The sequence below is a fragment of the Asterias rubens genome, chromosome 19 (assembly GCF_902459465.1).
Source record: "Asterias rubens chromosome 19, eAstRub1.3, whole genome shotgun sequence".
Lineage (NCBI taxonomy): Eukaryota > Metazoa > Echinodermata > Asteroidea > Forcipulatida > Asteriidae > Asterias > Asterias rubens.
In genome coordinates, this window is record NC_047080.1 from 4,155,751 (window position 1) to 4,182,461 (window position 26,711).

The following is a 26,711-nucleotide window of genomic DNA, read 5'->3' on the forward strand; positions in this document are numbered from 1 at the left end:
TAATCAATCTTCTCTTTTACATGTCTTTCGGTAATCTTATTGGTCACATAAAACATGCATGTTAAACTGTGGCTGTGTCAGGACTGAAAGAAGCTTTTTCTTATTTGGATTCATGTTCTTGTACAAGAATTTCCAGTCTAGTAAACAAACCTTGCAGTCTTGTTTATTTTCCCCAAAAAATCAAGCTCTCCCTGCCAGTACTTCTGACCATTTTGAGTTGCAGTGAATTATGAAGTAAACATATTTTTGTCACCAGGAGAAATCTACAAATCAATGAGTCCATGTTGAAAAAAAAAAGAACAAAACCCAAAGCTGTGCAACTCTCTTAAGTAGAAAATCCTATCTTAGTCATCCCTGGTCATCTTTCACAAACTCTTCCTTCACAGTATTTCTTCCCAAGACTTGCCTCCTGGGGCTCTGTAAACAAATCCGAGGGAGCAATTTGGCTAGAAGCTGGGGATAATCTAGCTCAATTGTTGTTATTTTGTTATGCCCGGTGGCAAGAGAATAAAAGTGGGTAAAGGTGGGGGAGGTATTTCCCTGTTCCCTGTGTCTGTCTCTCTTTTTCTCTCATGTCTTGGGGTGGGGGGGGGGTGTTGTCGAGAGATGATCCTCTTTATCTTCTCAGCTTTTCAATCATTAGCGATGGCTTTTAATGTCTCAGACAACTCTTAAGAGGGTTATGTTATATTACGCTTGCACAGAGCTTGAGCCAAGACCCAATTTTGTAGACTGTGTCAGCAGAAAACAATTAGCAAGAAACCTTTTTTTTTTGTATGTAGATTGGATTTTTGGCTGGTAACCTTATTCTGGTTAGCACAATGGTATTGTGCTTAACTTGTTCTGGTAAGCACAATTGTTTGTGCTTAACTTGTGTTCTTATGCAGCTCTATGAAACTGGGCCCTGGGGTTTGGACAGCAATCCTTGAATTGTGTCCTTCTTTTTCAAGTTGGCTATTTTTTTCCTTTGAACATATTTCATGCTAGCATCTACTATCATTCAAAGCCACAGTACTGTACATAGATGATGATGAATGAACAGTCAGACAGTAAGAGGGTTGACTGTATGCAATCATCACTGGCAAGTGTTTATCTATCATTTAAAGCCACAGCGAATGACGTTGAACGGTCAAAAAGTAGGAGGGTTGACTGTATACTCTCTTTACAATATAAGCAATCATCACTTTTAATATCTATATCATTTCAAGCTACAGTGAACGACATTAAAAAAACAGTAGGAGGATTTCAACAGATCTGTCTTACCTTGGCTGAAAAATCAATGCCATGTTGGAAGGCCTCTTCACTGTGAAGCGGGATGCGGGTATCGTAGGCATCTTCCACCAAGTTGTACTTGTTCTTCTTGGTCGGCATTGTCCCAACGAGGTCTTCTTCTTCTCTCCCTCTGATACGATACGCAACACCAACAACAACAGGTCTTACACTGATCCGATGAAATGTTGAGGGTATCGGTGTGTCCTCACGGGACCCTCGCTATCCTGGCAAAGTAACGAGAGACACAACAAACGTTGATCATCAATCATACATGTACGATAGGGATGTTGGCAGATGGTGCGGTGTGTGATAACGTGATTTTACATTAGGTCCAATAAGAGTATCAATGTTAAAGGTATTTTACAGGATTACAAATTTTAAGGATACAAATGTTGTTTAACTTTTGCTGAAAGCTCACTCATTATTAAGTTTTTTACTGAAAACAAAAGTTCTGGTGAAATTCACTTTTGAGAAAACTGTATAATTCAGCTATATACCAAACCTGTATAATACCTTTAAAAGTTTTGTTATCATCTTTTTCTATTGAGCCCAGCTGGTGGTTTCTCTAGTTTGCCACTCTCATTGAAAGCACTTTGGGCAATGGCTCTATCTTTACATTAATGTGTGTGCCTCAGAATGCTAGAACTATCAAGGCATAGTCAAGCGAGTAGGAGTGAAGAACAAACCCAAAATCCATCTTTTTGGAAAAGTAAAGAACTTAGAAGGACTGGAGACAGTAGGTCCATAATTGCTTATATCAGCTAGGGTCAGTCGTCGATTTCACCAAACTCGTCCTTACTTCAAGGATTAATCTTAGGACTTAGGACATGTTAAGTTCCAAATCCATAGATGTTAGGATGCATTGAACCCATCCTAAGTTAGGACGAGCTAATCGTCCAAACTCAAGATAGTATAGTACTTAAATCCTAATTCCTAATATTCCGGGAAATCAACTGCAGGCATTCTAATATTCCAAAGTTCCAACTATTTTATGTGGATGGACATAAGGAGAGGAGGCTGAGAGGAGATGAGCAGATTTAGGCCATGTACATTTGCCAAATTGCCTACATGTACATGTACATATGTAGTCTGTCAGGGTTAATTTAAGTACAAATTATTTAATGGTTAACCTACAAATCAAGCAAATATTCAAGGATGGCCATAGGCCTACATGTATAGTGATATTACTGTAAGATAGTTTTGCCGTACTTCTCCGAGGCCTGGAAACTTGATTGTTTTTCTTTTGCTCAGATGAGGGGAGTGCTACCAAAATAATGACCTTCAGTGTGCACTCCACCCACTGTTTATGTTCTTGCATGAATGATAGCAGTACTGCAGTCATAATGTGTTTATTTGTACAGCACACTTTGAACTTCCTTCTTGAAGGGACAAGATGATTAATGGCTGAAGGTCTCCATGAGGAAAGATCATCATTTCTGCTTCATTTTGTTTCTAATATGAATCTACTTGATTAAATGGTCATCAAGAGACAGAGTATTAGTGTCAAATTGTCAACCACCTTCAAAAGCTCTGGTGGAAAAACAAACGCACAGCTTTGGCTCACATAGAATCGCATCAAAAATAAAAAACAACATTTTTAGAAAACAATGTGCATTGTACACAAAGTATAGTAACAACTATCATCTCCAGAACACATTTCAAGCTCACTAGAACTCACAACACCAACACAGGAAACTAACGCTCTCAGGACAACCTATGTACATGTACACATTTCCCGTACTGCAAATAATTCAGGATACAACTTTCTCTCTGTAGCAGGTCCATAAATCTTGAACCCCATTCCCACCACAAGTCTGATGCTCCACATCAATGTTTCAACCCTCCTCTACGAACAAGATCATTCACTCATCATTTTTGTTTTGGTTTTTTTTCTGACCTATCAGAGTGAAATACATCGGTGCACTTTTTAACCTTTAGAATACGAGTAATTATTATTGATAAATCAAAATATCACCCTCCATCCATAATGCGATAAGTACAAATCATTTTAGCTATTTGCAGTTGATGAATGCAAAGTAGACTCACCATGGAGCTTGGGTGTTTAATACCAGTTAAGACATCTGGCCTATGTTTATTGTAGGTCATGGGTTTGAATCCCATCTGTGGTGCAAGCAGGTTCGGTTTTTCTGTAGAACTCGACAGCATTTAGTATAAAACACTTCAATTCAATGTACCATAAGGGGCACAATATAAGGCCAATTAGAGACTGCGTACAACTACATGTAGTAGAACCATGGAAGAACTGTTTCCTTCCATGCCTGTGTGGTCTACAATTCCCATTGCAAGCTATTCAAAACGTTTTCTTCATCTGTGTCACAACAACTCAATAAAAACCCTCTCAAATGACATCATCACTGCAGAGTGGAAGCTACAACATAAAATGTTGACGTAAAACAGTTGCACCCATAATGAGCAAATTAAATTTATGTCCATGCACATAGTGCATTCCCATCCCTGGGGTAATTTGTATTAGATTAATATAGATCAGACTCGTGCACATTGCCTCATATCACCAACCGGTCACCCGACTCCAACTGGCTAGTTTGCAATCACAAAGTAAGTGTCTGTAGCAAAAATTAAGTTCCCCCACCACAGGCAAATTTGTCGATAACACTAAAAGTGTCATGTATCTGAATTTGTACAAATCAAACTTTTCTTGATGCATTTGTGAAACTTACATTGAACCTTATTTGCATTGACGTCATTCCGCCACCATCTTTGACATGATTGAAACATAAAAAAATGCACTGCTTCTAACAACACAAGGGTGATGGTGTAGTGGGCCAATCTCATTTTGACACATATAGCCCTATACGAGTTTGTCTGCAAATTTCATCAAATTGCATGCCATTCTGAGGGAATTAATTACTACATTGTAGGCCTACATGATTTCAAGGAGCATGATCATTATTTCAAGAAGCTTTCAGGGCCCTGGAATTCACTGGACCTCAGGCCAGGGCCAGTAATTTGAGTGGCAGGTCAGTAAACTCATGACCTGACAAGTCCGTTGGTCTTACTTTTACAACTGAATAAAAACTGAATTTGTTATCTGAAATACTTAAATGCCCCTGACAAATGAGATATAGAACTTCAGTACTGGTGCTTGTTCAAAAAGAGCAGGTGTAGAGAGTTTTCACATTTTGATATTGGTCATGCAAACAAAAACTATGGTCCAATAGATATGTTCAGCCATACAAGCCCTACAATCTGGTGGTGGTGCCCAGTTGGAACTACATGTACTAAAACACACAGTGTGATTTTACCTAACCGATGCCAAACCAAATAAATTAATGTGTGTGGGATTTCAATATTATTACAAGAAATTCTTTTTCATTTGAGCACCTAAAATATATAGTTTTTGGTCGTAAACAAGATGTCTCCTTCCGGTATCACCAAAAATGAATGTAGGAACTATAATACACTTTTTAAAAGCATACTGTATGTACCTGTACAATGCATGCATACAAATTACAATTTACATCAATAACAAACATCATTAAGTGCTGACTTTCTTACAGTTTGTTTGTGCCTTTTATTTTGTTATAATAAAAACGCGTAATAAAACAACAGATTTATGCTTACATTCCTCCATGATCAACTCACAAACTGGAAAATGTCTACACTCATTCGTACATTTGGGTAAATTTGCACAATGTGGCAGTCTCAACAATTAGTCTCCGACTTCAAAAAGTAAAAAATAAATAATGCAGTCCACCGTGGGAGTGAAATTTAGACTTCTGGACCAGTGACACGGCAAACAATTGACTTTCTTTGTCAATGAGTCATACCTCAAAGCTACCACCAGTCAAACTATCAAAGGACACCGGTCGTCACCTCTACCTTTACAATTCTTTTCGGTAAGTTTTTAAAATAAATATTTTAGGTTGGAAGATTCAATGTCAAATTGGGTGTATTTTCTTGGCTGGCTTAATTGTTTACTTTAGATTTAAATGCCTTAGATTCTAGAAGTTCTGAAGAATTTCTGCTAATTTAATTTTTTTTTTAAAGACCCGTATAATACTTATATACTTATGGCTATACAGCAGGATTACCAGAAAACAATACTTTTTTATCTTGAATGGCTTCTCAGACTGGCACCCCGAACAAAGATGACAAAATATGTCTCAGGTTCGCGTCCTGCTTTATTATTTAAAGAAAAAACATCCTTGTTCGACCCAAACTACTTTTAAAAATTTCCCCAGTTTCCCTTGTGGCTTATTAATGAGTTATTACTTTATGTGAACCACTGTACATCAATTTGTTAATCTAAATCAATCAATCATCATCATGACTGAGCTAATTATAAGGTTCAGGAAAAGAATGTTAAAATTATCATTTACACATGATGAACGCACACTACAGACGGGCCCTTGTTTAGTCATTTCATCAACCTAAAATTTGAAAGGAAATTCATCATCTCAATAATATGTGCAATTTAAGCCCACAGTGAATAAAATGACAGTGCACACTTCATACTTCATAAAGTAACAATAGAGATGAGTGTGTGCATTATTTTTTATAAACAACAGTCAGTAGACATTCTGTAGTCAGCACTGTTGCTTCCATCGAAGTCAGGACTTCGTTGTTTATTTAACAGTACCAGATATTTACTCTCTATACGCAAGTACAAATAATAGCTCAATCGAGCATGAATTCCACGCCTGTCTAATTTGTCAATCACCACAAAACCACAACTGGCAAACGCACGACGCACAAGCGGGACCCCAGATTCTCGCATGAGCGTGTCGCCGTGATTGTCCTACCGGTAAATCTACCCGAAACCCTTGCCCAGTGACCGTGCATTGTGAAGCACCGATTCATTACTCTCCGCGTAAAAGAAAATACACTCAAACATTATTCTCTAGTGTTTCTATTGACATAACCACACAAGTAAAAAGATAACATTCTTACCTATCCATTGCACCTAAAGTCCAGAGACATTAAAGCTGACAACAATTATATTTTAAGTCCGGGAAATTGGGATTTTCCGTAAGATCATCCAAGCTGTCACTCGTTCTGCTTGCGGTTTGTAGAAGTATTCATTGCGCATCTCTTGATCTATCTCGTGTCAATTCAAATACACGGCGAGCATTTTGGTGCAAAAACAAGTGGCAGCAGACGATCAGCAGTTTGTGTAGCGCCCTCACTTGATGGAAACACTTTCTAATTGATTGGATTTCTATTGTGCGGAACCCAAGGTGGCGGCAGAACTACCCGTTTGGCTCTTTTGGTTTCTTCTTAGAGTTAAATTGAGAAAACAAGATAACCGTTTTGGTAATTCGAGTCCATTCAACATATTTGTTTGTTAGAATATAGTTATTTGGGAATTTTTCCTCTGGAAAGAGATGCTCTCACAAGTGTATCTTGACATTTCCCGTTTTTTAGGGGGATGGGGGCAAGGGTTACTTGGTGCTTATCATAAATAATTAATTGAAAAGACAAAAACCCGAGCAGAGAGTTTCATGAAATCAAGCATCTGTAATTTGTAGAACAAAACACCCAGATGAATTTGTGTTGTACTATAAGGGGGGAGGGGTAGGGGTAATTAATTTTGGCTGCTGGTGCAACATACTCCAAAGGATTTGAGATTTTTTCATAAATTCTTAGTGCGTGATCAACAGGGTTATAATTATTTGAAGGGGTTTGATTTTACTTTACATAGGGGTGTAGTAAAAGCTATCAAGTATTTATGGATGATTTCCGTTCACAAGGTTGTGACCCAAAACTCATGTGTTGTACTTCCCACACTGAGAAAAGCTTTACATTTTAAGTTGTAAGACAAAGGTTTTGTTTAATTTTTATAATCAGGTTGGGGGGGGGGGGGCTCATGAATCAAACAAAAAAATAAAATAATCATGAACTGATATGGAAAAAAACACATTCATTTAATCATTTTGCCCAAACACTATCCTTCAATTGCCTTTATGAATAATTCACAAAACATTTCTTTATAAAAAATACAACATCAAAATTATACAGTTCTTAACAAAATTTAAGAGAAGTCAGTTAAGTTTTGAGAAAGGCACCGCCTCTTCAATTTCAACGTAGGGTCATAATTTTTTTTCCCCAAATGTAATGCTGATTCATAGACAAAATTATAAAGACAGATACAATGAAAGCCACATGTGAAAGTTTCACCTGAATACAGTGTCTACTTGCTGAGAAAACAGCAAGAGCTTCACATGAACGTTGAATCTATCCAGGTTTAGCAAGGAGAGAGAGTGGGTAGCAACCGTATCTCTGGCTGCAATATCCGTGAGCAGACATGACACAACTAACCCTCAGAAATCTGAGAATTGGTTCATGCATGAATTATTTCTAAGATTCAAATGTTTTGGGGTGAAAACTTATCAAAACCATATTTCGGAGGGAATCTTTTCTCATAATAGTTTATACTATCAACAGCTACAGTGCTTCTCAGAAAGTAAGCTGTTACGGTCATTAAATGTTGGAATAGGTAAATGTACCGTACCAATCTATGACCCTTCCTTTCACAAGTCAAGAAAGGCAGAAGTTTCTGTACATAATAACAACAGAGCCCTCATTTTATAACTCGCCAGTCCACTACAATAAAGTTTGGTACTTCTTTCTGAGGATATCATATATTTACACATTTATTTCTCAACTATTATAAACAACTTTTCTCTTTGGGTTTATAGAAGAAGAAAAAAGGAAGTAGCAACAACAATTAAAAGTACAGATCTCGAATTAAAACAAACATTTCTACAGTACATGCCAAGTGTCAAGTTCAAATCATATAAAGCATAATTTCCTTAACCCGGAAATGTTTAAGTAAAATGCGTTTGTTGAGTACCTAACCCACAAATATTTAACAAGTGAATATAAATTCCATATCTAAAAAGCACCAGTCTTTTACTGAAGAGGCTTATGACTTGAGCAATAAAGCTGTATCCAAAATGGCGGCTACGGCCAATGCTTAGATTGTTTCTATGGGACCAATGCATGTCAACATAGGGATTAGATGCAGCTGCAGATGCAAAAAAAACGAAGTCACAGATAATGATTTATCAACTTATTAACCACAAGGGAGACTGACTTGGTAATTTTTAAAATGATTAAGGGGTTGAACAAAGAAAAATTTACTAGAAAAGGACCGGAGATCGTTGGTTCAAATCCTGCTCTTATAAGATACTGACTTATTCAGAAATCCATAGTATTGGTTCTTAACCACACAATGATTTATTTCAATTTGGATCATAACACCAGGGCTGGACTTCAGAAAGCTTTTGAGCAGAAGTAATTGCTAAGCAGGGTACCAGTCACATCAAAGTAAATGACATGGCTTTTTGGCTGATAACCTCATTCTGCTGAGTAATATTTTTACTTTGCTAACAATTGTTTTGCTTACAAGCTTTATGAAACTGACCAAGGAATGATTTTTTTCTGCCCATAGACCGCTCACAGTCTGCATACATTATAATAAAGTTCCCTGTATGCACTTATGATAATGAATACTGATGCTCATCACACAAAAAGGCGCCAGTATTTTTTCACCATCTCGGTTAAGGTAAAATGGTTTGAATGTTTAGATGAAGAAAAAAAATCTACAAAAAAAGTGTCAACCTACAATCTAAATTTACACTATTTAAAAAAAAATCTAAATCCGATGGCATGAAGAGACGGTCTTAAAGATGCTATGTCAGATTTTTGGCCGATTTGACCCCAAAATTTTGATTTAAAATTCAATAGGTATTTTGATGGGGGTCGAAAAGTTACAAGCTTTCATTTGAGCCATTGCTCGAAAAAGTCCGCCAATTATTAGTAGCAGTGAAATAAAGTGCTCAAAATTAGTTTTTGTTGGGATCCCGACAATATATCACGTGACCAATTATTATGTGTTTCATAAGAAACTTTTTAAATTTTTGTCATGGTTCCTGACCATCAAAAGTAAAAGTTTAGCTTTTTTTCGTTAGAGCGGGTGATACTCTTTGAAATACCATTCACGCAAAACAATTTTTTGTTTAATGCTTGGGGCAAAAAAACTGACATAGCATCTTTAACAAACAATGTACAAAATAAGGAAAGTACTATGACCTATGACATCACCTCCGACCCTGACTTCGACTCCGACTTCGCTCTCGATCCCTGGAATGTGATTTCTTTCGCTCTGTTGATCGGCTACGTCTCCTATCTCGGTGGCTCTTTCTATCTCGCTCTCGACTATGCCGTCTCTCTCGGCTTCGACTCCTTGGCTCTCGTCGCTCCTTCTGCTGTCTTTCTCGCTCCCGCTGCAAGGCACGTGAAAAGTCGTCCCCTTCTCTTTCCCGGCGTCTATCGCGGCTCCGGCTGCGTCGTTGATCGCGACTTCTGTCCTGACTTCTCCTTTTACGCCTTTCCGGGCTGCGACTGCGAGGGCGCTTCTCGCGACTCCTACTGCGTCTCCGGCGGTCGTTGTTTTTACTGTGGCTGTGCTGGCGCTCTTTGCTCCGACTCCTGCGATGGTCTCGACTGCGATTGCTGGTGTGGCTTCCACTTCGGGAGTTGTCTCTGGATCCGCCCCTAAAAGGAAAAATTTTCAGTGTTTTAGGAAGTTACTAAGCAATGTCTAATCTTGTTTACACCATTCCAGGCCTAAGTTATGCTTTTAAGACAGCTTTCTATAACTGGGTCCTGGACTTGATGCTTAAATGGTCACCACCAAAAATCAACTAAACACAACTAAGCTGAGCTCTTTGAAATTAATTGGTCAGCTTATAGCTTCAGTGCAAATGAAAGATGCAACAGTGTTAGGATGTGTCTGAATAACGCAACTTCGGCTGCGGCTGTGGCCATCAGCTGTAGCCATCGGCTGTGGCTATCAGCTGTAGGCTTTGGTTGCTGCTATGGCCATCAGCTGCAACAACTAGAAAAGGACATTTTGGCTTTCAAGCCGTAGCCACTACTGAAGCCATCAATTTGAACATGTCTTAGACTCACCTGCTCTTTCGAGCCATTGGTTCTTCAGGCTCTTCTTCTTCTTCTTCTACGCCTCCTGCCTCAATTTGTTTCTCACGTTGCCTCTCCAGGAACCCCTCCTTCCACTCTGACAACTTCAACTCAAGGTCCTAGTGTGCAAGCAAATCAAAGTATAGGTAAGCAAAACATCTCTGGATGACATTGAAGTCGGACAGTGGGTAGCCTGACTGTGTACTGTGAATAAGCATTGACCATACGATATCATTATGCAGGCTGGAATAGTTTATCTACCATTCAACATTACAGTGGGTGATATTGAATGGTCACACAGTAGGAGGGTTGACTGTGTACATGTTTGTATCTATGCATTCATGACATAAAATCATGTTGCTGGCCGGCAAAGTGTATATCTATCCTTAAAAAAAAGCACAGTGGATGATATTGAATGGTCACACAGTAGGAGGGTGAAGGCTATGTTCACTCACTGATTTCACTTACCTTCATTATTGGGACAGGGATTCTAGGAAAGAGGGTAGAGAACCACTCTAACTTGGTAAGGAAGCTGCGTGCCATCTCTCCGATGGTCATGGTGCAACCAGACCCAGCCTTAGCGTCAATCTCCTGTAGATGAGTAGTATACAGGGACAGGGAGAGGACAAACAAAACAAAAGACAGAGACGATGAACGGGGTACGGAAGAAGTTTGAATGAGATTGAAGAGTAATAGGAGAACACATGCATTGGATGAGAGAATGACAGAAGGAAGTGAAAACACAGAAGAAGGACAGCAGAGTAAAAAACAGTTTAAGAGGGACAATAAGAGGGACAATGGTGACACCAACAGACAGACCAAAAGGCAAAACAGGAAGAAAGGGCAAAACATAGGAAAAGACACACAAAATAAAGCCAAACACACGACAGGACAAAAAAGGATGACAGATAAAATTTTTTTTTAAAAGCATACAGAAAGACAGAAAAAGTATGGGAAACAGCAGAAAGACAGATACAAAATAGGAAAAGACAGACAGACAAAAAGACAGGCAAGTATATTACAGAACAAACGGATATGACAAAACAAATGGATACATGTACATAGACAAGCAAAATAAAGGAAATGACAAAAAGAAAGACAGGCAATTGGAAAGACAAAACAAAGAATGACAGGAAATGGATTTGCAAAGAGGGACAATAAAAAAAGTGTGAATAAATGATACCACAAAAAGATTTTGGGGAAGAAGAAGACGAGAAAAACAGTGGTGATTCAATTCAAACAAGACAAGGAGTGGAGGACAAAATAGAAAACGGACAAAAAGGTAGCAGTTAATATGGTACATCAACAAAGCTAAACAATATTTTTTAGAAGTGAAGGTCTAATCGTGGGTGTTGGTCATTGAGCAATGAGTATTATACTAGTTGGAAGTCAAATAAACAATGATGAATTGAGAGCTTAACATAGCTTCTTGTTAATTGAATTGTGTGATACAAAAACAATCGATTTTGGATTTGTTCATCACGATAATTTTAAGCTTATTTTTAAGTTCTGAATAACCTGCAACTTGGTCTTTCACAAAGTTTCTTCAAAGAAGTGTAATCACACCGTCCCTACTACTACTAAGTAACCTCTCATATATTGCACTTAAACCACATTCGGGTAAAACAAAAATTCCTCAGACTCGTAAAAAACATTTTTTTTTCAGTTAAAAATGTATGTTTAAAATTTGTGAGCGTATTAACTTTTTTTAAACTCTTTGATAGTATCGTATACTATGATAGATAGTATATGATTAATTAACGGTTCCGACTATTGATAGGCTCCCATATTTATTTATAAACCACAAAATGTTAACCATTACTGTTTAGAAACAGCTTGTTATGAAATTTTAACCCCCCCCTCCAAGTATCAGTTGACAAAACTATGTGTGTCTCTATCGTTAAAACTTGTGAACAAACACTTTCTTATAAGCAAAATAACCAGAGCACAGACTGAATGCCCAAACTACAAAACCGACTAGACACAATAATTCCAGTAGTTTTTTAAAAAGCCTAGGTAGTTATAAATTAACCTCAATGCGAAAGGTGATCGTATCTCACGCTGAACGCATTCAAGGGGTCCACTGAGCCTGCTGACCACTCTAAAAACTGATCCATAGAAAAAAGAAAAGTTGTTATAACCGACCAACTATGCTGACTGCATCAAGTAAAACTGATTTTCCCTTGTTTACTCTGAACAGACAATGATTTTCAAAACATTTATTTGATTAGAAGAAAATAATTTGTTTTCTATTTTTTTTTATTGCTGACAAATGAATTGAGTTTCTTTTTCCTCAAATCTTTTAAAATGAAAGATAAATTCTTTGGTAATATAAATTATATTTTATTTGAATGTTCGTACTCACCTTCAACTGCACTCTGACTAGTCACGTAAAATTGTACATTTGACTTTTTTGAAAAAAAAAGTTAAAAACTCGTGGGAAAAAAACTCTTTTGAATTCTTTCAGTGTTTTCCCCAAATTTGTTGATCCCAGCCTTGATAAATATTTTTGAAAATGTTTGATTTCAATTTTTTTAAATCTCAGCAAGTTTGATACATTCTCTACTCTTTGCCTAGAAAAGGCTATTTTCGCAGCGTCTTACAGAAAAGATTACCAAGTATTAGTCATCTTAAAGACCCTTACATAAGACTCCAACTACTTAAAAAGCAGCAAGGACATACTTTTCTGTGTTTTCCACATAAGTTTGTATTTTTTTGTGAGGCTGGAGAATGTTTTCCAGATTCAAAAAATGGTCTCTCTCGGGGGTTAACTCCAAAGGGCGCACCAATGGTAATTTTTGTAATGAAAAATAACAAATGGTTTCATTTACCATCACAACCTACCTCCTCGTCTTCTAGATAAGGCTCCAGCCATTCCCATAAATCAGCTGGTGGTTGACTGTACCTGGAAGACACAACGAGCAACATTGTTAGGCATTGTCAATCAGATGCTTCATTTGTCTAGAACCTGCGACCACATGGTGTTAAATTGGTAATAACTCAAAATAATTATTAGCATACAAACTATGGAGAGCTGTTGATAGTTTAAAAGATGTGGGAAACTGCTCCCTCTAAAGTATCATAGTCTTTGAGAAAGAGGTAATTTCTCACTCAAATAACAAAAGACTTCAGCGAAAAGCCTTTTATTATGCATCTAAAAGCACACAAAGTTGGGCAACAAGAGTGTTTTTCCTTAAAATTTTTCTTGCAGCTTTTTGATGACCAATTTAGCCAAAATGTTCACAGGTTTGTTGCATATTTTATGCATGTTGGGATACAGCGAGTTAGAACACTGGTCTTGGACATTAACCTGGTCTGTCTATTGTCTACTGTTTCACCCACCAAAGTGGTTGGCAACTCTCATGAATCTTAAAACACTTGAAGGGTGGTCTTGCACCTACCTACCTGACGTACATGAAACCAAGACCTCTGATGTATGGAGAGTCAGAGTGAGACAAGAGACCGTTCAGCTGTTTCCGTGTCAGCTTCAACGTGTACAACTTGTAAAGAAGGCAGTAGGCAGATGAGACGATGCCTCCTGCACCAACACCACGGACCTAATAGATGAAGAAGTTGTTATTAACAGAAGGATGTTTAAAGGGTTTGAGTACTTTTGTACGACACAAAACACAAACGTCCACAGTTTTTTTATTAAACTCTACACGGTTGAAAGATTATTATGGTAGAAGGATTCCCTTGAAAGATTAATAGGTGCAGTAGTTTTTGAGAAATGGGTAAAACAACTTCACTAAAACATCTGTCTAGTTCACCAGACTCAAGTGTGGATTTGTTTAGTATGCGTGCCAATTTGGATGTAGGAAAGTGTGCCACGTGGTACTTCACCCTTGTGCGTATAGCATGTGGGAGATTTAGGAATGTTAATTTGCAAATGGTAATAAATGGCTTGTTGTTACTTCTGTCTGCCTTGTTGCTGTATGTGTTGTTGTTTGTTTATTTTGTTGTTATTGATCTACACTTACTCCTCCACACATGCCAATCTGCCCAGATGTCTGTCGACTGCCTCTCTCCCAGGGTTCCAAATGGGCAACCTGTATTAAAGCAAGATGAATTGAACACAATGAATAACTAAATAATAAAACAAAACACACCGACCACCAAACAGAAACATTGTACACAGAGGTACGCGTATTTCAAAATCTAGATAACTCGTTGTGGTACCCACTGCTAAACTGCCTCTAATAGCTACTGAGCAATCTCAGTGCTCTATAGTTGGTATGAAACTGCTATAGAATTGCAAAGGCCGTGGGTTCGAATCCAACCCAAGTATTTTGCCAAGGTGGTTTGTTTTTCCACAGAGCTTGGGTAAGTACTGAGTATACTGTATTAACACACACATATCGGTGTGTATGGGTAAAACACAGAAGAAATAAACATAACGGGCAGAGCATACTGTTCGAAACGTCACGACCAAACATGCACTTTTCAGAGCCAACACTCGCCCTAAGAGATTTACACATGGTTGTACACGAAGTTTACTAAGGGAATCAATGTGTGGTGAAGAGGTTTTCAACTAGTGGTTTAATCCCAACGAGGCCTGGTTCTTGATAATTTTACCGAGACAAAGTCGAGGTAAATTATCAAGAACCAGGCCTCGGCGGGTTTAAACCACTAGTTGAAAACCGATTCAACACACTTTGATTCCCATTCATAAATACCTTTTCGGTCAAAAACATCATCACTTTTTCGTCAAAAAGTAAAATAAATGCAAAAATTATAATTGTAATGATTTCTTTCAACACAACACCCCTCCAGCTATGAAATGGTAAAGCCCTCTCTTTACCCTGTAGTAGATCTCATCCACAACCTCGTGGTACGTCTTGAGCTTGAAGAGTTCATTCTTGAAGTACGGCGAGGACTGTATGTTGGTTAAGATAAGCGGGTTGAGGTTCATGGACGCCTCGTTGCCCCATGTGGGCAGGGTGTTACTCTTCTGAGGCATGGTCCGCTGCTGCAGAGACTCTCAACTTGGCACAAGGGGTGGTGCGACCACAGAGGTACAACACCAAGAAGGTTAAAATAGGTCAGAGGGATGAGGCGGATTCGTCTGTAACCTGTTGTGTTATGAACATAAAAACAGAATAAAGAGTAAATTTAAAGCAACTTTAACAAGGCCATGAAGTAAATACAGCTTTCTTAATAATAGTAATACAGTCAATTAATGACAGATTTTGTATCCTGTTCCTATCACCTCTTTCATCTTTTTCCCCAAGAGATTGATCTCATTTTGAAGTTTGAGTAAATTAGGTTAATTTATTTCACAATGATTTGAATGAAAAAAGAGGTACAGACATTTTTCTGCTTCCCAAGTTTCCGGTGTGGCATGTGGTTCAAACAATAACATTTTGTTATTGTTACGTACAATGTTTGTCTGACAATTGTCTGCTGACTGAGCCAGTCTGTGGTCTGTCCCGAGTAGATCCTCCGCGCGTTTCATTTTCCCGATGCAGCCGAGGAAAAATAGAATTTGAATTTGGTGCTGAAAAAACATCCACTGTCTGAATTAGGAAAAGTTTCCGTATGGCGCCACCACTTTTTCATTCGAAATAAAATAATATAGTATCTAATTTACCTGATTGATATATCCCTTTTTGTAAAAATGAGTGAAAAAGTGGTGGCGCCATACGGAAAGTTATCCCTGAATTATACTGATATGATAGTGATAAGTAATAATAATATGTTCATTAACAACAACAACATTACAAAAACAGTTTGGAAAACCGGTTAATAATAAACCATGTTTATGTCGGAAACACACGGTCCTTCCATTAAAATATACACTTTTTTAGCAAGTGAAAATACGGTAAATTAACAAATCTGTTTCCCTCCGTTATATTTGTTTTAACCAAATTACACTATTTTATTAACTTTGAGAATAAATAAATACAAACCTTAAAATTGATTCCAGTTGAATGGTTGAAACAACTTTCAGTACTCGAGTCGAAACAAGTGATTTTAGAGTAACCCACACACACACACACTGAGAATGACGATGAAAAAACGTTATCCACTGATGACTGACTTTAAAAATCCCACCGCTCGCGGCGCTATTCCATATCGAGCGTTGTGATGAGATCGATGCAAAAAGTACCTCTGGGGACGAGGTTAAAAAAATAGAAAAAAAATTATTTTAGTCTGGTTCCTTTTTCTGTCTTTCTGATAACATCATCAATTATCCCAAAAAGGTTAGGGTTCTATACTGACTAAAGGGAAAAACAACGAAAACATAAAAAATACACACAAAATACGGAAACGATCGGAAACATTACCCGCGAAGACATCGCTTGAAAGTGCAGTAATCCTAACTGAACTGAAGTACCCTAAAAGAGATATATTAAGTGGATCATCTTCACCCTGATCTTCACGTTAAAAATCAAACAAGTGTGACGCCAAAAGATTCATTTACAATGGCGCAATCTCACCCGGACGAGAGCGACGGGATTTTCCTCGAAGATGGAGTGTCACCGACGCCGGGGGACGAAGCAGACTTCGCGCTGTCGGTTGTGAATCTGACACGGTCCTCGGACATTCCCCTTCGGTATTTTCTGCCCAAGATCTTCTCACCGATGGAGGCGAGCATGACCCGCAGCTGTCAGCGAATATCAGAGAAGTCTCCAAAGTACAGATTGGTGAGAACATTATTGATTTTGGGAGTATTCGATTCTCTGGTTGGATCGATTTTGTTTTTGTTTGTTTTGTTTATATTATTGTAAACTGCAAAAAAACTGTTGAGACTCAGACCATTCTTTCGACTAGTTCATCTGACCGTCTGACTGACTTTTTTTATTTACATGTATAAACGTATAAACCACACTACTTTTCAGCATTTTTTGTGAGTGAGGGGATAGTTTTTTGGAAAAGTTTTTGTATGGCGCCACCACTTTTTCATTCGATATGAAATATTAAGGACAAGTTTCCGTATGGCGCCACCATTTTTTCACTCGATATGAAATAATATACTATCTAATTTACCTCAATGAGATATCCCTTTTTATAAAAATGAGTGAAAAAGTGGTGGCGCCATACGGAAAGTTATCCAATATTAAATAGTATCTAATTTACCTCAATGAGAAATCCCTTTTTGTAAAACTGAGTGGAAAGGTGGTGGCGCTATACTCCTAAAAGTACCCTAGTACTATTTCGGTTTCGTCCGCTATCGTCTCCCAACTATTTCAGTTTCGTCCGCTATCGTCTCTCGTTACGGGAGACGATAGCGGATGAAACCAAAATCGTTCTTGGAGCTGTGGCACCATACGGAAAGTTAAAAGGGGACATTTCATCATGGTCTGGTGCTGTGACTTTTGTGACCAAAAATTAAAGAAACCCTGAAATTCAGCAAGGGATTGGCATTGTCAAGATTTTGACACTTTTTAAAATTTAGAGTAAACAACGTTTAAAAGTGTTCATAAATACTTTTTAAATACTAAGAATAAGATTAGGGTGCATTATATATCAAATGCAAGGGCCTCAAAAAGCTCAAGTCAAGGTGCTTCATATAGTAAAAAGTGAAGCAAAAAGTAAAGTAACAAAAAACTAAAAAACAAGCTAGGCAGGTATTTAAAATGTGAAAGCCAAACTTACACTTGTCGTGATTTGTAGCTTTTTATTGTGTTTTAGTCAGTTTTAGTTAGACTCAATCTGAAAGTTGACTGATTTATCCATTTTGACTAATACTAATCCTTTTGACATTGTTTCCATACTTGATTTGATTGCCGCTAAATAAACAAAAAACAGAAATTGAATATCATTTCTCAGTGTTGTTTTACAACTCTTACCGTAAAAAAAAATAAACTATAATGAAAAAGATTCTGCATATTAGTTTTTTTGTCCTTTTTGTGTTTACAGATGTTTAAAACTTTGAAATCTTCATACATGTAGTCAAACCATAAGAATTCACAGTTTAACAAATTGCCACAATTTGTTGGGAGTCTGTACTGCAACAATCCACAACACTGGGATTTTACAAGTCAATGTCTTATTGTGTACATTGACTCTCAAAATGGCAGACAAATAGACGCATTGTAGTTAGTGTGCGTGTGCATGCTCTGAAACTGGTCGTCGATACAAGTATTAACATTGATTTAATGCTGTAAGGGTTATTTTTGGAAGGTTTAGACTGTTCGCCGTCTACTACATTACATGTACTGTACAGAGGCTCTCTGGTTTATACACAAATTGAGTGAGAATACATCATTCAACCAATTTTTCCAAAGAAATTATATTGTCTTACTGCTGTCATCATAATGAGCTTAGAATACTGATTTTACATTGTATTTTTACTGTATAATAATTCAACATTTTTATTCAAAAAAATACATACACAATCAACAAAAATCAATCAACAAATTATTCCAAATTATACAATGTCTGAACTCTGAATGTCATCTTTTATGAGCTCAGAAAACTGACTTTACAATGTAATACTGTATTTTTAATTATTCAAAATTGTTAGTGAGAATATAATACACAAACTATCCAAATTATACACTGTCTGAATGTCATCTTCTATGAGCTCAGAAATTTGACTTTTTAATACATTGTAATACTGTATTTTTAATTATTCAAATTTGTTAGTGAGAACTGAACGCACAAACTTTATTCCAATTTGAAATTACATGCTGAAAGTCATCAATTGTCTTAGAAAACTGACTTTACATTGACTGTATTTGTTACATACATTATGTATTCTACTACACTATGTAAAACCACAGTGAAGGTATCACAACACACCATTTACACTGCACAAATATGTGGCTCTAATCATTTGTCATATGCCCAAGTAATACACATTTCATTGACTCTCCATGAACAGCTGTTTTTGATATAAAATTTAACCATGCTCTGGTGATGCACTTAAATTTCATTTCCTTCCCGTTCAGTTTTTATTTGTAGGTTTTTTTTTCAAGATGAAAATATTATTAGAATCATAATGTGTTCATAATCCTATTATTAAAGTTATATTTTTGTTAATATTAATAAAGTGTCCAAATAAATATTGCACATAAATCTTTACTTGCGCTGCGGAGGATGATTGATTGGGTATGGAATGTCAATGGCGTGATTGTTTTGTAATTTTTAAAGCAACGCAACCTGGGTTTTTTTATTATGTATTGTAATCATGTTTCATCATGAAGAGTTTTTCTTTTGTCTTCTGATTTGTATTTGTTGTTTAAATTGAGGGTTTACATTTCCATGGATTTGAACACATTTAAAAAAAATGTTTAGCATACAGAGAGAGAGAGAGACCTGGGGAATGTACAGCCCCGATCTGAAGTGGGGCCCCAAATGGTTTATCATGCACGATATCAACCACTACCCTTGCAGACTACCCTTGCAGATACATTTGTATACCCCTGGGTCATCAAGAGAATAAATTATTGTACAGTTTTTGCTCAAGGACACAAGTGTCATGACCGAGATTCGAACCCACACTCCGATGACTTAACCACCAGAACTTGAATTTGAAGCTCTTTACTTTTGGCCATGACACCCTACAAATACAATTTACACAAATTCAATTTTTATCAAACTTAAACGAACTGTTGCTGCGAATTGGCATGGAGTACACACCAAAGACACAGATTATTATAATTCTGAACAAGAAGAATACCTGCATGAAGTCTGTTAATTTATAATTTGCATGATTACAGTAATAATGGTAATGCTCACTGATGCATGGTGCATTATTAATCAGAATGGCTATTTATGGGCTATCTTTTAATTGCTAATTGGAACAACACAGGACAATGCATTAGCAGAGTCTGCAAATACAATTATAGTAGTATGTAAGTAAGTGTAGCTCTAGGTAGTTTTTTGTAAATCCAGAGAGTGGGAATGAGCCCTATATGTGTATTGTAGTTCATGGAGGAAGGAAATGTGTCAACTAACCTATTTCAAACATATATAACTTACTTACTTGAATCCACCGACGCCATCACACAACTGGGGAGGAGACGGTGGTTCTGGTTACTGGGGCAGCCAGCTTAGATAAGCTTATGTAGAGCCCCCCCCCCCCCGACGTTCTTTAGGAATTTATCCACATGTCCCTTGAAAATGTTCACACTTGAAGATTGATTATTATCAAGACTAGTATGTTGCTTACAGGCCTGTATGCCTATGCTTTGTTTGTAAAGAGAATGATGAGCACCACAACATTTTTTTGTCAATGGTTTACATGTTAGGGCACCCCTATTTTAAGAAATCACAAATTTCTACTGCGGAGCATTTCGAGAACACCAAGACAATGACCAGGGGGCATGGAGGCAAACACATTCATTGCCTCTGTAAGGCTTTTGCTAAATTACGACATACAAGCAACAACCACCTGAAAGTTTTTAGCTCAAACAGTCATCAGAGAGTCACAGGAAAATAGTGAAACATTCTGAATATGTGTGTGCACTGTTTTCAAACATTACGTCATGTACTGTAACGTTTGACTAATTTCTAAATATAGGCCTACAGCAATTCAAATGAAAATATTTCACATTTTTCACCATTGATCAACTTTTTAGCAGCCTCTTTTGTCAAGTTTTGTTCGGGGGTGCCAGTCAAAAGCCATACAACCGTTAAACAAATATGGGTCCCACACAAGTTTAGGATATAACATAAGTTTAGTACAATGCAACCTGGGATTAGGGAAGCAAGGAGACCGATCACCTCATTCATTATTATTTTGTTTACATGTAGTTTAGTTTACAGCTCATTTATTTTTTTAAAACACCAAGGTATGGTACTGGCATGATTATTGTTGGATGAAATTCTTCCTTTTATTTGGAGAGCACCATTGTGTGTGGTACATGCATTTAAACGAGGTCAGAGTTGTTAGATTTATTTTACAGCTGTGTGAACTCTACAGAGAATTATTACTCGGCCGCCGCTATTTGGAATGTTAAAATATTGTACCCGTAATAGTATCTGACATTTTAATGATATTTGTTCAACATTGATTGTATGTGTAGACCCTACTTGTGTATTTACTCTTGTTTGATTTAAAATCCGTCAAGAAGAGGGAACAAAATGTCTACAAATATTAAAAGCAAAAGGGTAAAAGATTAGGAATGAACTTGGCACCAGTTTTGTTTCGCAGTTAGTGTTGATAAAAGAAAAACCCTTCTAATGAAGGAAAGGTCCAAGGAGTAAATCGGTACCTACATGTATGAGTAGAGTTTTTGAGTCATTGGAGTCAGGGTTCTAGTCCCAGTTGTGACAGTTGTGTCCTTTGGCGTTAGGCACTAAAACCATAATTGCTTCTCATCAGCCAGGAGTATTAAGCAGTACTATGTAACTTGTAAGGGGAGAAAATCTTATGAATGATCATATTCTGTAGGGCTCTTATAACATGTGATCATGGAGGTAGACCTCCATGATGTGATCTCCAATATAATAGGCTGCCACCGGTGTTTCATTGATCACTTGGCATAATGGGAGGGGATCCCAAAGCATACATAATACAATACAATACAATAACAAAATAAACATGGTTATCTTTATTATCGGCCTTGTGGCTAATGGGCATTATCCCTTTTTTTTTCTAACCCCAAAAAATCCTGGCAGTTAATTTTATGAGACTGATTGTTGTCTTTGCTTTGCTAATAGTCAGGGTTTGATTGTGAGTGACAACGATATTCTCAAAAGGAAAGTTTAGGGTGAAGTGCTGAAAAATTAATCCCCTCCATGGGCAGGAGTTAATCTCTTGACAACCAGGGCCCAATTTCATAGAGCTGCTAAGCAGGAAACTTTGCTTAGCATGAAATTTCTTCCTTGGTAAAAACAGGATTACCAACGGAATTTCCATTTTGTTGCATTTCCTAGTTACTTGTATTCAGCTGTTGTATGGTTATCTTGAAAATCACGTAGAAATTTGGTTAAGAAATCCTGTTTTTATCAAGGCAAACATTTCATGCTTAGCAAATTTGTGTGCTTAGCAGCTCTTTCAAATTGGACCCAGCTGTGTCAAGACAAAACTTACACCATGAATTTGTGTCAGACATCGTAGACTTAATACAGACAATAAAGTACTCCATGCCTGAAATACATGAACAGGTCAGAAATATTTTTATTCATTCTGAATATTATAAGAAGTTAATTAGATTTGTCGTCTGTCCTTACAATACACACATACTGTACGTATAGGCTGTAGAGCTATTACATTCTTCCTTTCCGTCACCTGGCAACAAATATAAAGGCAGAGAATGGTTTACTATTTTTTAGGGGCACTCATTGCATAGGATTAGATTGTATATTTTATTAGCAGTCTACAGTGTGTATTCAATGCCCCCCCCCCCAAAAAAAAAAAAAAAAAAAAAAAAAATCTTACTTATGGTTTTTGTTTAAAACTAAATTTAAATATAGACTTTGTAATTTAAAAGTTACAAGTTTGTTTCCAACCTTGAGTACATGTACAAGCAACATTCACTGCCAAATAATATAACAAATATAATGTTAGGCCTACCATATGACTGAAAAATCAGTTGTGCTTCTAATAAAAAAATTCCCATATTCTTTATCAGAAATAAGCGTAAAAAGGTTGTATTTAAACCCAGATGTTGTCAAACAAGGTGATCACGGTCACCAAGACAAAATGTGGAAAGTGTTTGTACAGTGTATAGTTGTAAACAGTAGAAGGTAGCCTTTGCAATACAACAAAATGCACCAAATGGTAAATGTTTTTGTACTCTGCATTCCCAGTGGAAAAAACTTAAAGGCAGTGGACACTATTGGTAATTACTCAAAATAGTTATTGGCATAAAACCTTACTTGGTGATGAGTAATGGGGAGAGGTTGATGGTATAAAACATTGTGAGAAACGGCTCCCTCTGAAGTGCCATAGTTTTAGAGAAAGACGTAATTTTCAACGAATTTGATTTCTAGACCTCAGATTTAGAACTTGAGGTCTCGAAATCAACCATCTAAACACACACAACTTCGTGTGACAAGGGTGTTTTTTTTCTGTCGTTATTATCTCGCAAGTTCGATGACCGATTGAGCTCAAATTTTCACAGGTTTGTTATTTTATGCTTATGTTGAGATGCACCCACTGTGAAGGCTAGTCTTTGACAATTACCAATAGTGTCCACTGCCTTTAAAATGGTGCCAGACCGTTTTTGTGTGTGTTAGATCTCAGTTCTTAGTTACATATGGACATGTCATGCTAGTTGTGTCTTATACCTTACTTTAATTCTTCTTCTTGCAGCTAAATACTGAATGGGGAAACAAATCATCATCTTACAGGGACGGCCCTGGTATCCTGGCATTAGTTACCGTTGAAAGCCGATCGTTGGATCAACAAAGCGTCGCTAAAGTTGAGAGTTATATTAAGAAGATGATGAAAGGAACGGCGTGCCAATTGTTGAGGTGAGAGGGGTTAATATAATAGGCCAAGGCTAGAGGGGTTGGTAGGTCAGGGCTAGAGTGGTCAGGAGTTGTTGTTTGCCCAGGGCTAGATTGGTCAAGAGCTTGTAGGCCAGGGCTAGATTGGTCAAAAGTTTGAAGGCCAGGGCTAATATGGTCGAGGGTTCATTGGCCTGGGGTCGATTGCACAAAGAGTTAGGACTCGTCTTATCTCGAGTTAGGCTGAGTAACTCGTCCTAACTTAGGATTAATCTTAAGGTCTGCATGCTACAGTGCAGGGTTGGGACTCGTCCTTAGTCCTAAGATTAGTTTTAAGTTAGGAAGAGTTTTGTGAAATCGACGGCAGGGGTTACAGTTGGTGAGTATTTGATCGGCAAGGTGCTATAGAGGTGTCAGTGGTTGATACTGTAGGCCAGGGGCTAGTGAAGGCATGAGTTGATAATCTATGGGCTAGAGGGCGTAATAAAGTGAGAGTTTCAGGGAAAATTTAGTAATTTATCTTTGGGAATCTTATTTCACCAGGTGGAACCAACATCATTTTCTTCTGTTATTTGAGTCGGCGAATGATTACGAGTCTTTTGGAAGGCTCTTCTTGGAGGAGAAATTGGATGACTGTGAAGGATTCCGTGTGACTGCTATTGAACGTAAGTCTCAATTTCAAATAATTATTACCACGAGAGAAACTGACTGTGTAAATTTTGTACATGGATTGGGGTTGAACAAAGACAAAGTAACAGGGATGTGATTTCTCCAGTTTTAACCAGAATTACGAGGGCTTTCAACAATTTTTTTTTCTTCTAAAGATCAAATTAAGAAAATTGAGAAAAAATCTGACAATTTAGCCTCTGTCACAGGTATTAATGAATGCTGGTTCTCAATAACTTGAAAGTACCACTCATTGTATGTGTCTTTTTTGTGTTTCTGTTCAGCATCCATCTTGACCAATCCACCGCGCTGCTTCGTGGAGATTGAGACGCTCCACGGAACGCAAACTCGTGACGCCCTCAAGTCTTTCATCTCCTACTTCTCCGGTGCCTTCCAGCATGCCAGCATCCTGGAGATCCAGAGGCTATTCCCCTTCACTGAATCCCTGGAAGGTGACGTCCCAAGGCTGGCCCTCACCTTGATGTTCAGCGGGAAAGCCCAATCCCGAGCCACTGAAGTCGTCAAGGTACTCTCGGGCGATCCATGGGTACCGTTCAGTCTTCCAGATGCAGTGGCTAGCGAACTCAGCGACGATACGGCGTACTTCAAACACACCAAGTTGCCGCTCCCACTGTGGGGGGTGAAAACAGGGGCCAACACGTCTGGCGTTCGAGTGACGCTCTTTGTTAAAGACAGCCTGAGCTTTCAATCAATGGACTCGTTCTATAGCAAAGTCACTGGCGTCACCCCGCTACAGCAGAACGGCGACAACACAGCTAAGAGCAGCACGTTCCCACTCTCCCCAAGGTTGGAGTTCTCTCTTGCATTCTACCAGGGCGTGGTCCCACAAACAAGCCAGAATCAGCTCCTATACTTTCAAACAAACGAGTCAGCCATCGGGGCGGAAAAGCTGGCGGAAGACCATTGGCAGCTGAAAGACCCCGAAGATAATCTTGTGGTGCTTTTTACAACGATGAAGTAAGACAAGTATATTTGTAGCTAGTAAAACTAGAGTTTATGTGTAGCGGTACTATTATTATAGACTATTTAAATAATGCACCGGTGAAAGCTATCTATGATTTCATTCACACGGCGAACTCATTTTCTGTGATTTTTTTTTAACTAGAAGTCAGTTGATTGTTTGCCCAAGGCAGGGGGGTAAACCCAATATGGGTATATCGTCACCTTGATCATAACCTCTATCCCTCATTAGGTTATAAATCAGACAATGTGAAAGCGTTTTGAAATGCCTATGGAAAATGCTATACAAATGTTATTTATTATTATTATAAATGGTCCCTTGATCAGGAAATTCATGGAACACCTTTCGCCATGCTGACACTTTGAGCCAAATTTCATGTCCCAAAAGGTTTGCTTAGGACAGGAAAAATCTTCCTACAAATTACCAGCTACAGTGCCATGTCTTTCTTTTTAATGTGCTGGTAATCCGCTTTGATTCTATTTTGATTTGGGGTTAAACAAAGAAAATTGACTTGAGTGGGACACAAACCAACGACCTCCAGACCAACATGCCGGCGCTCTACCAACTGAGCTGTCTAGCCCTTTGTTTGGCGGTCTCCTAATTCTATTTTGCAAACAAACTTGCTACATTGTAGGTGAAACTTTCTGCTTGATGAAAGCGGGCCGCAGAATTGGTATAAACGATTCTGATATTGTCCCCGTCTTTGACAGAAGGCCTGTGAAGTTAATTTGTATGTATTTTCACTGTTGCCTTTTAAAGCTGGTTTTAAACCTTGTGCAGCTATAGAACTCTTAAAGAATTATCACCATACTTTTGATATCTCATTTTTGGTAATCACTCTGTTGAAAGAAAAAACACAAAATGAAGTAAGACCAACATGTATGTGAATATTTACCAGTTTGTGAGCAGCCTGACATCTGTTAAAATAATATTTGTTCAAAAGTATTTAAAAGAATACTTTGGTATCGATGACGAGTAATATATTTTATTGTAGGAAAATTGTTACAATTGTAAGTTAGATTCTAGTGCTTCTTTGTTACCTTTTTTTGAGCAATCCAACCCCTTCCCAGCCTTACTTCCGCGAAACAAAATGTTCCCCTCTTTCCTCCTAAAACACATAAAGATGTCTTTGTATCACTTCAAGTTATTTATATAGCAAATGTTAGATTATATTTAGTCGGGTGAAAGGTAGCTCTTGCAAAAATTACGACGACAAATTGTGGTTTACTTTAATGAAAAATTGCCTTTCAGATCAACTACATGTACGTATGAACAAAAACAAATGATATTTTTAAAGTAAATAAGGAATATCGTAAAGTCACACTGTTATTCTTGTAAAGGGTACACAATTTAGCAGATGAATTTTTTTTCGAGTATGTAAATTTACACAGCCTATGTGTATGGTAGAATTTTAAATGTAGCAATTGTAAATTGTGTAATATCTTTTTAAATAGTTATAGATTGGTAGAATATGTAT

The 26,711-nt window shown here is 37.6% G+C and overlaps 3 protein-coding genes across 3 annotated transcripts in view; 1 reads left to right on the plus strand and 2 right to left on the minus strand.

The window, feature by feature from the left end:
• LOC117303170 (carboxyl-terminal PDZ ligand of neuronal nitric oxide synthase protein-like) overlaps positions 1 to 6,343 on the minus strand; it is a 60,318-nt gene extending 53,975 nt beyond the window's left edge. Inside the window, exons 1-2 of the mRNA XM_033787295.1 lie at positions 6,205 to 6,343; positions 1,264 to 1,496 (exon numbers count right to left, since the gene is read on the minus strand). Of these exons, the coding sequence (XP_033643186.1) occupies positions 1,264 to 1,371 (108 nt within the window). The 5' untranslated portion in view covers positions 1,372 to 1,496; positions 6,205 to 6,343. The remainder of the gene's footprint in view (positions 1 to 1,263; positions 1,497 to 6,204) is intronic.
• Positions 6,344 to 9,255: 2,912 nt separating this feature from the next.
• On the minus strand, positions 9,256 to 16,279 carry LOC117303498 (pre-mRNA-splicing factor 38B-like). The gene is made up of 8 exons (XM_033787722.1): positions 16,149 to 16,279; positions 15,041 to 15,311; positions 14,220 to 14,288; positions 13,645 to 13,796; positions 13,084 to 13,144; positions 10,708 to 10,830; positions 10,231 to 10,358; positions 9,256 to 9,813 (listed from the first exon to the last, which is right to left on the minus strand). Exons 2-8 carry the CDS (start codon positions 15,197 to 15,199, stop codon positions 9,357 to 9,359), a joined length of 1,149 nt encoding a protein of 382 aa, XP_033643613.1. The 5' UTR covers positions 15,200 to 15,311; positions 16,149 to 16,279; the 3' UTR covers positions 9,256 to 9,356.
• A 164-nt stretch (positions 16,280 to 16,443) lies between these two features.
• Positions 16,444 to 26,535, plus strand: LOC117303462. The gene is made up of 4 exons (XM_033787677.1): positions 16,444 to 16,886; positions 23,450 to 23,610; positions 24,130 to 24,251; positions 24,537 to 26,535. Exons 1-4 carry the CDS (start codon positions 16,665 to 16,667, stop codon positions 25,232 to 25,234), a joined length of 1,203 nt encoding a protein of 400 aa, XP_033643568.1. The 5' UTR covers positions 16,444 to 16,664; the 3' UTR covers positions 25,235 to 26,535.
• The last annotated feature ends 176 nt before the right edge of the window (positions 26,536 to 26,711 follow it).